Source organism: Aythya marila (assembly GCF_965140915.1).
Source record: "Aythya marila genome assembly, chromosome: 3".
NCBI lineage: Eukaryota > Metazoa > Chordata > Aves > Anseriformes > Anatidae > Aythya > Aythya marila.
Window position 1 is genome coordinate 66,449,384 of NC_139044.1, and position 12,809 is coordinate 66,462,192.

At 38.0% G+C, this 12,809-nt stretch overlaps 1 protein-coding gene across 2 annotated transcripts in view; it reads right to left on the bottom strand.

Annotated features, from left to right (window-relative positions):
- Positions 1-12,809, bottom strand: part of USP45 (ubiquitin specific peptidase 45) — a 54,798-nt gene that overhangs the window by 27,045 nt on the left and 14,944 nt on the right. For both annotated transcript variants that reach the window (XM_082755870.1, XM_082755871.1), the window contains exons 6-8: positions 6,797-6,942; positions 5,408-5,503; positions 3,091-3,221 (exon numbers count right to left, since the gene is read on the bottom strand). In XM_082755870.1, coding sequence (XP_082611996.1) covers positions 3,091-3,221; positions 5,408-5,503; positions 6,797-6,942 — 373 coding nt within the window. The remainder of the gene's footprint in view (positions 1-3,090; positions 3,222-5,407; positions 5,504-6,796; positions 6,943-12,809) is intronic.

A 12,809-nucleotide genomic window follows, 5' to 3' on the forward strand; every position in this document is an offset into this window, starting at 1 on the left:
GACTAGAAAACATGCTGTAACAGATTGAACAATAGATGGATGTAAGTATGTAAAGAAATACTGCATACCACTTGCTTGACAGCTTCAACATTTCAATTATTCACGTGTGTAAGAAACCCAATAGGATTTGGAAGTAGCGATACCAAGCATTAAGTAAAAAGTCTAAATACTTGTGACTAATTTGTGTGCGTCCCTATTTTGCACACTACAAGCAAATACTGAAAATAATGTCATGGTAAAGGCAAATACAGGGCTGGAAGGACTGGGTCATTGACTCTGACTCCTGTTATCACAGACAAGTACATCCTATCCTATCTATCTTATCTGCTTCATAAATTCTTTACTGAAGGAAGGTACAGTCACATACTGTGTAGTGGGACGCAGACAGTGAGACCTTGAGATCTGTGATGGGGAAGGAAGAAACCGAAAAACGAAAACCAAGCTGCAACTGGACTCAGCAAACTTCTGTGTAGCATATATAAAACTAAACAATAGAGTTAAAAGTCTTTCCCTGTGCCCTTCTCCCCTGGAGTTAGCTGACTTGTCTTCCCTTTTCACTTTCATCCTCTCATCTCTTTAGGAAAGATGTTTGCAATTTTACCTCCCTGGAAGCTTTTACAGTTCTAATATTCAAAAGCTAATACCCACCCCCATCCTCCAGTTTTAAGCATGTACGGAGTGTAGAGAGCCAGGTCATTCTACCTGAAAACGAAAAGTTGTTGGAAATAGAACTGACAAAATAAAGATCTCACATAAATTTAATGGAACAGAACATCCTTCATTAGCAGTTGAAATGAGACACATGATCTTTTTGCCTAGATCTGCACACATACAAATTGTGGCATTTTTTAGAAAGAAGGTACACTCAGGTAGAGAAGGTACACTCATCACTTTTGTTACTGAACTCTTCAGATTATTTCACCTAGTACTGCCTAGAAATCAATAATTCAGAACACATCTGTACAGCAGTTTCAATAAAAGCTTTGAGTATTTTTGCACTCTGTACAGGCACTTCAGTGTCAGTTAGCCACAGCATCAAAATAACGTCAGCAAACCTCAAACAGAAAAAAACAGGCATCTCTGCTCCAATGTACATCCCAGCAGGCAAATTAACCTGCATGGAATAACTGATCAGTAATGGGCTTTAGTAAATCATAATAGACTTAAGTGTGTTTCCAAGTACAACTAACCCTTCCCACTTAAGTTTTGCCATTAGAACCAAGCAGCATGTTCAAGACCCTGAATAATTTTTTTTTTGTCCTCTTAACCTAATTTTACTAACATTTTCAGCAGATCTGTAAGCATAGTAAACAAAAAAATATGTGTAAATGTATCTTACAGGATTTACTGCCTAGCTCATGTCTTTCAACTATCACATCCACCACATCCTTCTCCTACTTCTACCACTGCAGACTGCTGAATTTGCTGAAATTCTCCTCCTTTCTTGCCCATGTCTTAATCAACAGAAGACTCAAAAGACCAAAACTTTCTGTCATAACTGTGCAGCCACTTACTGTCCCTGATTGCTTAACTTCCTGCTAACAGGTTGTGGCTGACATTTCATCGTTGATACATAAGCTAAGTCAGGAAAAAAATCCTGGCAGTTTTGTGTGTTCTGCAAGGCTAACAAAAGTTAAGAAGCGTGGATGAAAGTAAGAGATGGCAGAAGCTGACAGATACAGATCTGAGCAGCAAAAGTCTGCTGCCCACTTAAAAAACGTTGAACTTTTAGCAGGTAGCTAAAGCATACACCTATCTTAAAGATGACAATACAACAACAAAAACTAGATATCTGAGATTTAGTACTGTTGCATCACCTGATGACTACACAAATACACACACACACACAACGGGCAAATACAAACCAGCTCTCATTTCAAAAGTGCCAATGCCATTTGAAGTGCAGTGCACTGAGATTATTTTGCAATGAGTTTGCTAATGTGGGCTTCAGAGCATGTTCAATATTATCCTTTCCCTTCCACCCTTAACACTTACAGAGGGAAAGCTACTATTCCTATTTAATCATTTCCCTTCCATTTCTCTACTAAGATTTTGTTTTTATAACCACTTTTTTTGACTCCTCCTAGAAACAGGAGGGGGAGTGAGGAAACAACATATTTTAACTTCCCTGTATGTTTTTCTTTCAAGTAGATGATACTAAACAGAGAACACTGCTATTCAAAGTCACTATATGGACTTTCTATACACGTCCTTTTACAGCTCAAAAGAGTCAAAAGGAAGTAATAGAAAAAATACTAAGTTTCTGAAGTGAATTTTGAGGATAAAGAAAAAATAGTAACTGGTTTCTGTATCAGAATTAAATGATCTTCGCTCTAGTCTGAAAGCTTCTGTATTAAACCCATATTTGCACAGCAAGGTTGTTACCCTGGAACTCTGTAGTAGTAAATTGGAACTTTCCTAACCCTCTTGCTGCTGAACACTTACAATTCCATTTAATAATATTATAGCAAATAAATTAACATGCATAATTAACTTCCACAACTTTTAAGATGTGAGACTCAGCTGTAAGATCCTCCTAACTTTGTTTCTACAGCTTCTTTTACTTGTAAGGTCAATAATCAAATATTTGTATCAACTTTTAAATAGGTATTCTACAGGTGTTTTAAAAAGCAAGATTGTTTGCATCATAATTGAAGACACCTACAAAGCACCACTGTAAACATTTTCCACACCAAGAAATGGGGGCTTCTTTAGGGCTTGTAAGCTCTTTGCAAAAGCAGAGCTTTCCCGTTTAAAAGCTTACTCTTCTTTTTCCAAAACATCTACACACATCTTGCAGTATTAGCACAGTTTTAAGCTAATATACAGCTGTCAACAAAATCTGAAAGGTTATAGTATTTTTTCTTTTGGTTTTACGTCATCTTCTGCCCTCTTAAACCCTAGTGAAAGCCAACTGCATGTTAGCAGTTATGGGCTAGCACATACATTTCACGAAAAACAGGTACAACCCTGGAGTACAACAAGAAACCCTGCAATTTTACAACAGAAAGACATTTGTGTTGTAACAGATATGGCATATTTAGAAATATATCACTGAAAAGAAAAAAAAAAGATGCTAACAATACATACTTTTGACAAAGCTGGCTGAACAATACTTTGGGAGAAAGAGGACCTCTTCCAGCCTCCCTCATGCTGTGAAGGAACAAGAACATCGCTGAAGTCAAGGGTCCAGGGCTAGAGAGGTTTACCACCAAAGGATCCTTCAAAGCAAAGGTAAATTGTGCATCAGATTTCAAAATGAGTGATAAACAGGTATTGTTTCATGTTAACATACTTATGAGAAAGAACAATGTGACTTTTAGTCTCAGAATATTAAAAAAAGAAAAATAAAAAAAGGTTGATGTCACCTACATGATTGAAATGGTGAACGAGCAAGCTTAATAATTAAACAATAATAGCCACAATACCTAGCAATTCTCAGTGAACTGGTGGTTAACCAATAATTTTAGAAACAGGCATGTCAATAATTACTAGAACAAAGTGTAATACGATAATGCTTAAGGTAAGAAATACGGATGAGTTTTTAAACAGGGAGTTCTTCTATTTTGCCAGGCTATGGGACATCAAAGCTAGCCATAAGGGAACCTTCTCTTGTTTCTTCTCTGAAACTAATTAGTAACACATTTTATGAAAGCTTACTTATTCTGTTTTTCAGAATGTAAATGCCAAGTGGAAGTTTGCATCATACACCTCTTGGTTTATCTGATTTACTCCTGTGTGAATGGAGCCGAGAGCAGTATCCTGAAATCCTCACACATCTGATGGCCACAGGAGCACCCACTGCTCCTGCTGGAGGCAGGAGCTGGGAAGGCAGGGGCAGTGGTTCACAAGCAGAGGCCAGCAGCAGACCACTACAGGCCAGATATTTTGGTGGGAGCAGGCAGAACTGGAGCCATGCTACGTCTCACCCAGCCCCTCCTGGTGTGCGGCTCATACCACCAGGCCCCAGGGCTGCAGGGACCTGGCCTGCGGCCATCTGACATAGACTTAGATCAGGAGATGCTCCTCAGCTGCTTCAGTGCTGCTTGTGCTCCAAGATCACCAGCTCTCCCTTACATGCGGCCAGGTTCTTATCTCATCACAGGGCTTACTTCCTAGCTCGTTGGAGTCTCACAAAAACAGACAACAGCTTCCAGACAAACAACTAGAGAGACTGCCTTGTCCAAAAAACTGAACTGAACAAAACGTAATCTCTGTGGATACACACAAATATCAAGTATTCACATTGCATACTCTACCAAACCTTGAAAAATACCCTTTACCAAGCATGAAGCAAGGAGTTTCTCCATTACTATCTGTTATGCTACTGTAGTCCTCTAATCCTCTGTTGACATACAGAGACCAGAAAATGCATTCTTCGCTCCACAGATCTTACACCATAAGCATTGTCATTAAATAGAGAACAAATCTTTCAACCTTACGGCTGTGCAAGGTTCACATTGAGCATAAACCAACACACCACTGCCTTCCTGAGCCTCCAGGCACAAACAAGCTCCAGACCTCAGTTGTGGCTCAGGAATAACTTAGTGAAACATGCTGCTGTTCAGAACTCCCATTAGAGGTAATACAGATAACAGTACAGTGAATTTCACACTGTCCTTGCCTGGAGAAGCTCAGCATCACCAACATCAACATTCAGAATTCTTTGCAATGTCAGAGGTATCTGAAACAGACTCCCACCTCTCAATCCTTACCATCACCAGAAAGGTCACAGGAAACATCAGAAAAAGCAAACAAACCAACAGAAAACCCAGCATCTGAAAACTGCCTTACTAGCTAGCAGAGGGAAGGGGTATTATCTTTACCCCACTTGGTAAAAACTTATTGTGAAAACCCAAAGCTGTAGGAAATGACTGGGAAATGCAGCATATTATTTTGATAATAACAACTAGTTTCTTTCCCACATGCCTCAAATGAACTTGAGGACAAGAAATTTAGTCTTCAATAGAATTTTGTTTCTCTCAGTTTAATCCTCTGGCTGTGAAGCATGCCGTAAATTTTACAAGCCTCATCAATGAAGAGCTGGAACAGACTGGAATAAAATATTTCATAAACACTTTACAGAGATAAAAATACTGTTCTCTGTATTATGTATGCATACTGAAGAAACAAAATGGGAAACAAAAATAAGCCACTCTTTCTTAAGGTCAGGTATTATTTGCTACTTCACTGCTACAAAATGTGAAAGGAAGTGATTATTTCCCCTCCTTCAGGGCTGAATAATTAGCTTTGTAATAGGAGTGTGTTCATGGATATCATCAACTGGCTAGACTATAAAGAGATAAAAACAAATGAGAGAATAAGAGTATTTTTAACAGAGATGTGATTTCCCATTCTCTTGTTTCTTCCCATTTGCCGAAATTTGTATTTGTCACTGCACACTTACCAATTGGGAGTCTGAAGTATGACAGATTTTTAACTTTGTTCCTTTTTCCTTCATCTCATACATCAGTTCATTTAGTATGTGAGTCTGTGCCAAGTTCTTAAAGAAAAAAAAACAAAAACAAACAAGAAACTCACACTGATCTTTCAGCTATACAGTTTTCTTTAGTTAGGAGTAGACAAAAACAGACATATTCAATAATGTACAACTGAGGTAATTTAAGTGAGACCACTAGAAAAAGCAGGCATCATCCTTGTAAAAGCTATCACTAATCTTAGGCTGTTTTGAAAATTGTATGTACTTCTGCTTTTGTAATTCTGAAATAGCTTCCTGGTAATAACTTTGTTATTTTTGTTGTACAACCAAGTTCATTTATTTATTTATTTTGGATGGTGAGGACACTAATATGAGAAAGCATTCCTTTCTTCTGAACTCTGCAGCCTCCCTCATAGTGCTCCAGGAAGCACAGGGGCTTTGCAATGCTTTGAAGCACCGCCTCTCTGAATTTAAGAGAGAAACCAACTCAACACATCTCAGCTTTTTTTTTTCCCCCTTTATTTTTAGTTACTTTTTGCTGCAGGTCGCTTCAGTTTCTACAGTGCTCCAAGTATGCATAGAGAACAACCTGTACTAATGCTACTCCTTACAAATGTACTGTTTGGTGGCTAAGTTTTGTAATCACCACCCTTAATGCCAAGTAAAGCCTGACAGTTCAGAACACCTTTGTAGCAGTTTCGTCTCATTTGCTCACTCCTGTCTGCAGATTTACAGGTGTCTCTGCTCAACCAGCAGGCATTAAGATGTTCCAATATAAAATCCAGTAGGGTTGCTGCTATTTTTACAATGTTGGATTATTTATAGGCTCAAATCAATAAAAGTACATTGGTATAATTCATTCTCTTAATCTGGTCAGAAAAAAAAATATATAGTAATAAAAGTACTTTTATAGCTGCATCCTCTGTAGGGGCTTAAAATCATCACAACTCACTGTGCAGGCAACATTGGTGCTTGATAATTTAAATTATGCATAAAGTACCACTTTTCACACCCACCAGTATGGTAAATACCATGCATTACTCATGACTGCCTAATGCTGAACTACAAATAAAACCATATGCTAGAGTACAACCCACACGCATATGCAGTGTGTAACATACTTGACATTTTCATTTGTCTCAGTACTTTGAAAAATGCTACTGATCCAGGAACTCTTTTCTGTTATAAAAGGAAATAGTGCTTAGATAGCCAGAAGTGAAAACCATTTTAAAAGGACCTCCAGACAGCAGAATGAAAACTGGTAACATTCAGTACCTTTTATGAAGGCTACAGTTTATACAGATCAATTATTTCTGAAATCTATAGAGTGAAGACTATTTGAGCTTTCCATCTTACCTGCATGACAGCATTAAAAAAGCATGTATTTCCTAAATTATTTATTCCTTTAACTGGAACTGATGCACCATTACCAGAATTTTTGCCTTTCAGTATTTCACTTGTTTCACTGTTTTCTTCACGGAGTCGTATAATTTTTGATGAACCTGTAATTAAACTATAGATTAACGTTACTAGATAATTGTATAGTTTAACCAATTCAGTCCTTCCATGGATTACACTTATAGTTTTTGACATGTACTTAAGGATACCTTGATGGTACTCTAAGCTGCTCTGCATAGTCTTTAAAAAAACCAAGAGACATCAGCAGTTAAATCCCTGGAAAAAATCCTCCCCCCCAGCTACATGTAACCAGTAAATGCCTCCCACAACAATGAGATTGTCCCATAAGACTTGAACTTCTTCAACTACCTAAGCAATAAATAAAGTAAAACAGATTCTGTCAGTTTATTAACAACAGGAAGTCTCTCTCTCTCTCTCTCTCTCTCTCTCTATATATATATATATATATATATATATATAGTGTCATTACACACACTAGAGACACCACACAAAGGCTACTCCTTGGTGCATTTAAGGAGAGGTAACCAGAGTTTACCAATTGAATACTGCAAGTCTCTATAAATTATTGTGCTTTGTTTAAACTGTCTTGTACAGCTTGGTCAAGGTAACTGAACTGGAGCTGTTAACAGTTTTCGCAAATGGTACATTTACTCCTCCACCTACCTCCCTTTGTCACAGCCTGAGGGGTTGCTAACACAACCCAAATGCATACAACGATGTTGTTTTAATTTTAAACCACAAAAATTTGGTGAAACTGCAGTGGAATACGCTACCAGTATAACATCCATGGGGTTTCCCATTTCCCTTATTATTTAAATGGATGGAGGCAGCAAAGTTAGACAGTCATTAACTTGTAGCCTAGAGGTAATGGAAAGACTTGAGATAACAATATTTAGCCTGGGATTCTACTAGCAACTTTCATATTGTCATGGTTGCAGGACTAAATATGAACATTACTGACATCTGCAGTGTCTTAAATATTGATTAACAATGCATGTCAATGTAAATGAGTTATGGACTTAATAGATGCCAAGAATTGTGATGCTGCAATCTATGCCTTGACATATGAATTCATATATTTGTTCTAATGAGTTTCACATTGAAGTCTCATTAAAGCGTTCTTGAGAAATAACTAACCAGCCTATTTACGTTAATGAAAGGCTCATGCCAAAAGGTTCTTTTATGTACATTCCTGCATAGTTTCTTACTTAGAAGATGAAAAAAAAATAATTAAATAAAAAAAGAAGTCATTAAAATATCTTTTTTATCTGCAAGAAGCCTCTGACGCAGTTTGTCTGCACCCTATAGTGCCATCAAGGCATAATTATTTTTCCAAATTGCATCTGAGTTTGTCAAAATGCAGTAAGAGGTGCTTTGCTGTTTAAAAGTATTTTTAAATGTTCTTGGTAATACTGCTTACGCAGCTTTAAAATATACTCCATTCCACTGGTGTGGAGAATGAAGACAGTACAAGGGCAAAGAACGAATAAATTCTCCTTGAAAAAGCAAAGAGTTTTTGAACACAATAAATGACAAATAGCTTGGGAGCTGCTCACACCCTACATTAATCACGGTTTTACAGGCTATGTGTACTAACACTTTTTACTCGACATGCTTACAAGGGATATACTACAGCATCTGAAACTCTTCCATCCACAAAGAACTACAAAAGAATCTTATCAGGAGAAAGAGAGGTCCACGTATCTGCACTGCACTGCTCACTCTCAGAAATTTAATAATATAATTTGTGCCATACAGAGAAGTGCTGGGGAGAAGAGAGAGTTAAAAAAAAAAAAAAAAAAAAAAAAAAAAAGGGCAAAATTGTGTAAATAATTTGTGTATTAGTATACCACAGTTGTTGCATTTATCCATCGGCATTCAAAAACATCTGGGACAGCATCTTAAAGTAAACAACGTTCACAAGGCCATCTGGACAAAACTGCAGGCAAAAATTAAAGCATAAGCATATGGAAAAGCAGATTTTTCTCTTCCCTTTAGCAGTACAGGATGACAAATGTCAAACCTAGATCTGTCCACGCTTCACTGTGCTACGCTTTGCAGCACCACCTGGCTCTCCTTGCACAGCCACCAAATAAGGACAGCACTGCCACAGCGGACCGTATCTGCAGGGCAAACCCGGTAAAAGCATTTCACTTCATGGTTAAATGGCAGCTTCACACAAGTAGCAAGGCTCCATTTGCTGAGCCTTACATATAAATTATTGAGGGAGGAAAAACAAAGCAAAAGCATCCAGTTTTGTGATAAGAGCCGAGTGAATACGCAGTTGTGAAATGCAGAGCATGAGAACCAGACATACGACTGTCACAAATTAGTAATTAGCACACTGAGAAGTAGCAGTAAATTAAGAAAATGCCTGTGTGTTGTTACAGAAGTCTAGGTGTCTCCTTTCATTACAAAGGTTTTAACTACTGTCCCTTGATTTTTCAATACTTTTTACAAGCTCATCTCAAATGATATTCCTTTTTTTTTTTTTTTTTTTTTTTTTTTTTTTTTTTTTTTTTGTATCTGTGAAAAAATCCTGACAGAAGTGGCACTTCGCCATCACAACCACTATCAGCTCTCTAGCTTACCCTGTGCAAACACTTTTAAGGACAAATACAGAGCCAGAGGAAGGAGAGCAGTGTTTAACTCTGCTCAGCATCCCCGTATTGGGGATAGATGACAGACAGGCCTAAAGCTGAATGTTTAGTTGACATGTGAAGAGTTGGTCAGTCTTAATAGAAGATGCTGGTGATGACTGTGATAGCTAATACTTTACAGCTTGGGGCTGAAGGGTCCTTCTGCAAGATTAACCCAAGGCTACCAGCCTGTTATTAATCAAAGAGTAATACGTAATTTTTTAAAGTGAATTTGCACTGAACTGTTTCAGACTCTTCCTAACTGAATCCTGCAGTCCTGTGGTATTTTCACAGCAGTGCTTTGGGATATTAAAAGTGACTTTTAAGTCAGTATAAATACGAGAAGAATTTTAGCAAAAGGACCATCAAAATGTTTATAATCTACTGCTATCCATGAGGGTCTACAACTCCTGGCTGAACAGCATTATGAGAAAAGAAGTGCTTCCAGCCACATGGCCACACGTAGCAGTAGGTGTTATAAAGGAACATTGTTAGTTAACTCTTGTTAGTGTTCCCTGGAGCAAGGTGGGTGAAAAGCAAGGAACTGACTAAATCCATAGCTTAATTTCTGTCTGTAATTCACTATTACATCTTTCAGAGTTAACACAGTTCCCCTTGGCTTCTTTGCCTTTCTCAGACAGGGTGGGCATCAGCCACACACAGGCCCGTCCCTTCATAACTGGGACAGCGTATTTGACAATTTGGGGGGGCTCACATTCAGAGTACACTTTTCTATCAAGTTCCTTCTGCAGTTTTTCTGTAGAGGTGTCCTTTCTCATCCTGTCATGTGGGAAAAACGCCCACCCACGCTGTGCCTTGATCCCTGCAGCCTCCTTTTCTCTTGCAAAGGCTATCTTGCTCCACAGGCTCCCTGCCAAGACCATCTCCCAGCTCTACACAGGGCTGGCCATGCCCCTCTGACCACCTTCCAGCACCTGCCTCTGGTCTGCGACAACATCCATCCCCAAGTGCTCACTTCTTGCACTCCCAAACAACTGCATTTGTGCTTCAGCACAGTCCTCGTGCTTGGCCATGCCACCCACTGCTGTCCTTTCCTCCCCAGTGCTAGCAACCCCTGTTCACAACACCTGCAGCAGTCAGAGGCTGCTCCTCTGCTACAGCACTGCTTGCGATGCAGAACAAGATCACACCAATGTTTTCTTAAGCTTTTCTACCTCCTCCTGCTTGGCTGTAGTCTTGTCTCATAGGCTCTGAGGGCAGGGAAATGATGGTTGCACAGCAGCAGCTGTACAGGTACGCAACTAAGATGTCCCAACCCTACCTTTATACAGAGAATGATTCAATTTCTGAATCACAAGAAGTCACTAGACCAGGTGTAAAAGCAAACAGTGCTGGCACACCCACTGGCAAAAGACATTCAAAAAACTTAACACTGGTTCTGTATTTATTTGTTTTGCCAGTATTGCAAACATTTGCAGTGTACCTGGTCTTCTATACCTACCTTGCTGAAACTGAAATATGACTGGGGGTGCAGATGGTATGTAAGCAAAAATGTAACTGACATCCAATTTTTCTTTCAGCTGTGGGAGTAAGCATTTTTGCTCATCTTTTCAATGTGAGTGTTTTTTGTTTTTTGTAATTAAAAATGAGGTTCCAGGAATATGCACTTTTATTCCAAGGTCAAGCATTTTTTGTTGAATAGAGCTCTGGTACTTCAGCTGAAGGTCTTCATAGTGAAAGCAAGGTTAATAGATTTCTTTTCTTTTACTAAGTTCTCATCATGCTATATTATGAAATGGTACTAAATTGTCAAGCACTCCTTTTTTATTTAAAAAAAATCATTTTTTTTTCCAACACTGTAGAAAAGAATGACTAGCCTCAGGAAAACAGCACTGTTCTCATCTTAAATGGTCACTAGTTTTACATTTTAAAGGATTGATTTCTCTTACGGTGCTACAATCCTACCAAATTAAAGATTACGGACTACAACTTTATTACTGTAATTCTGTCAGAATGTTACGAACTAAAAACCACATCTGCATAGTGTGAAAAAGCAACCTATTCAACCCTTGATGTTGATGCTCTACGCTTAAATGACTTGTGCTACACCTCACAAGTTAAGTATGCAGACAGTAAAGGGAAGAACCTGCAGGTAAAAACAACAGAATGTTGAATTTATTTATTTTTTTTAACAATAAGAAATTTTGAAAGAAAATTTATGACTGTGAACAGAAATATCTCTTTGCTGAAGTGTAACTCAGATTTGGATAGTCAACATATTCTGCATTATTTTGCTTAAGTTTAAATTATTCAAACTGTTTCTCCAGACAAGTTAACACCCATTACTTGTACTGTACAATCATATATTTTTTAATCTTTGCTTTATATTAATTATACCCATTAAACCATAAATCAAGTTTCTAAATTTCACCTATTGGCAAAAGCTGGGCAGCTGAACTTACTAGCAAAATCTCATTCCTCTGCTTGAACTTCCCAATAATAAAATTAACTACAGAATTTGAGAACAGATATTCCTCCTTCTCATTCTATTGCCACACAAACAAATTAACTGCTCTATAAACAAATTCAGTATGCAATCTTATGTCTTCAAACAATGTCTAATTTGGCTTTTATAAAAGAAAATATGCATTTTTAAGACCACAAAACTATTTATTTTCTCCAGCAAATGAGCAGACACCCAGCTAGCAATGTCTCAGCATGGTTCCTGTGTACTACATGTGCATTATGTCCATGTGAAGCTCACAAGTGTGCCACACTGACAATACTGCACCTGCCTTTCTGTGAAAATCATCATGGCCTGCTAACCTTTTCCACAAAACAAATTTCTGGGTGGTACACCCTAGAAAGCAATCTTGCTTTATTCTTCCATCTTGTGCCCAACATGACCTCTTAACCAAACAGACTCCTCTACAGAGAAGGGGGAGGGAAAAAAAAAGGGAAAAAAATAGCAGGCATGGCTGGGTACAACAAACCATAGGATCAGATGCGAAAATCACACAGCTGCAAGCATTCTTTTGGGAACCCAGCACTGGGATTTATCTCAATCGCTTAATGTAATTACAAAAGTCAGTCATGTAGTAGTAATGTAATTTGCACATTTTTACAGCTGAAGTGAAGTTGAATCTTTATGAGAGACTGAGTGAAAAGCAGGGATCCTGCTGCCACACTATTCCACCACATTAGTACCAAATGACAAGCATTTTGCTTTTGTTTATTTTCCAAGATGCATTAATTAGGAAATCTATATAACCCTCCCTTACATGTTTAAACTGATTATTTTATCTTTAAATGACTCCTAAACTTTCAATAATCAAAAAAAAAATCCTAAC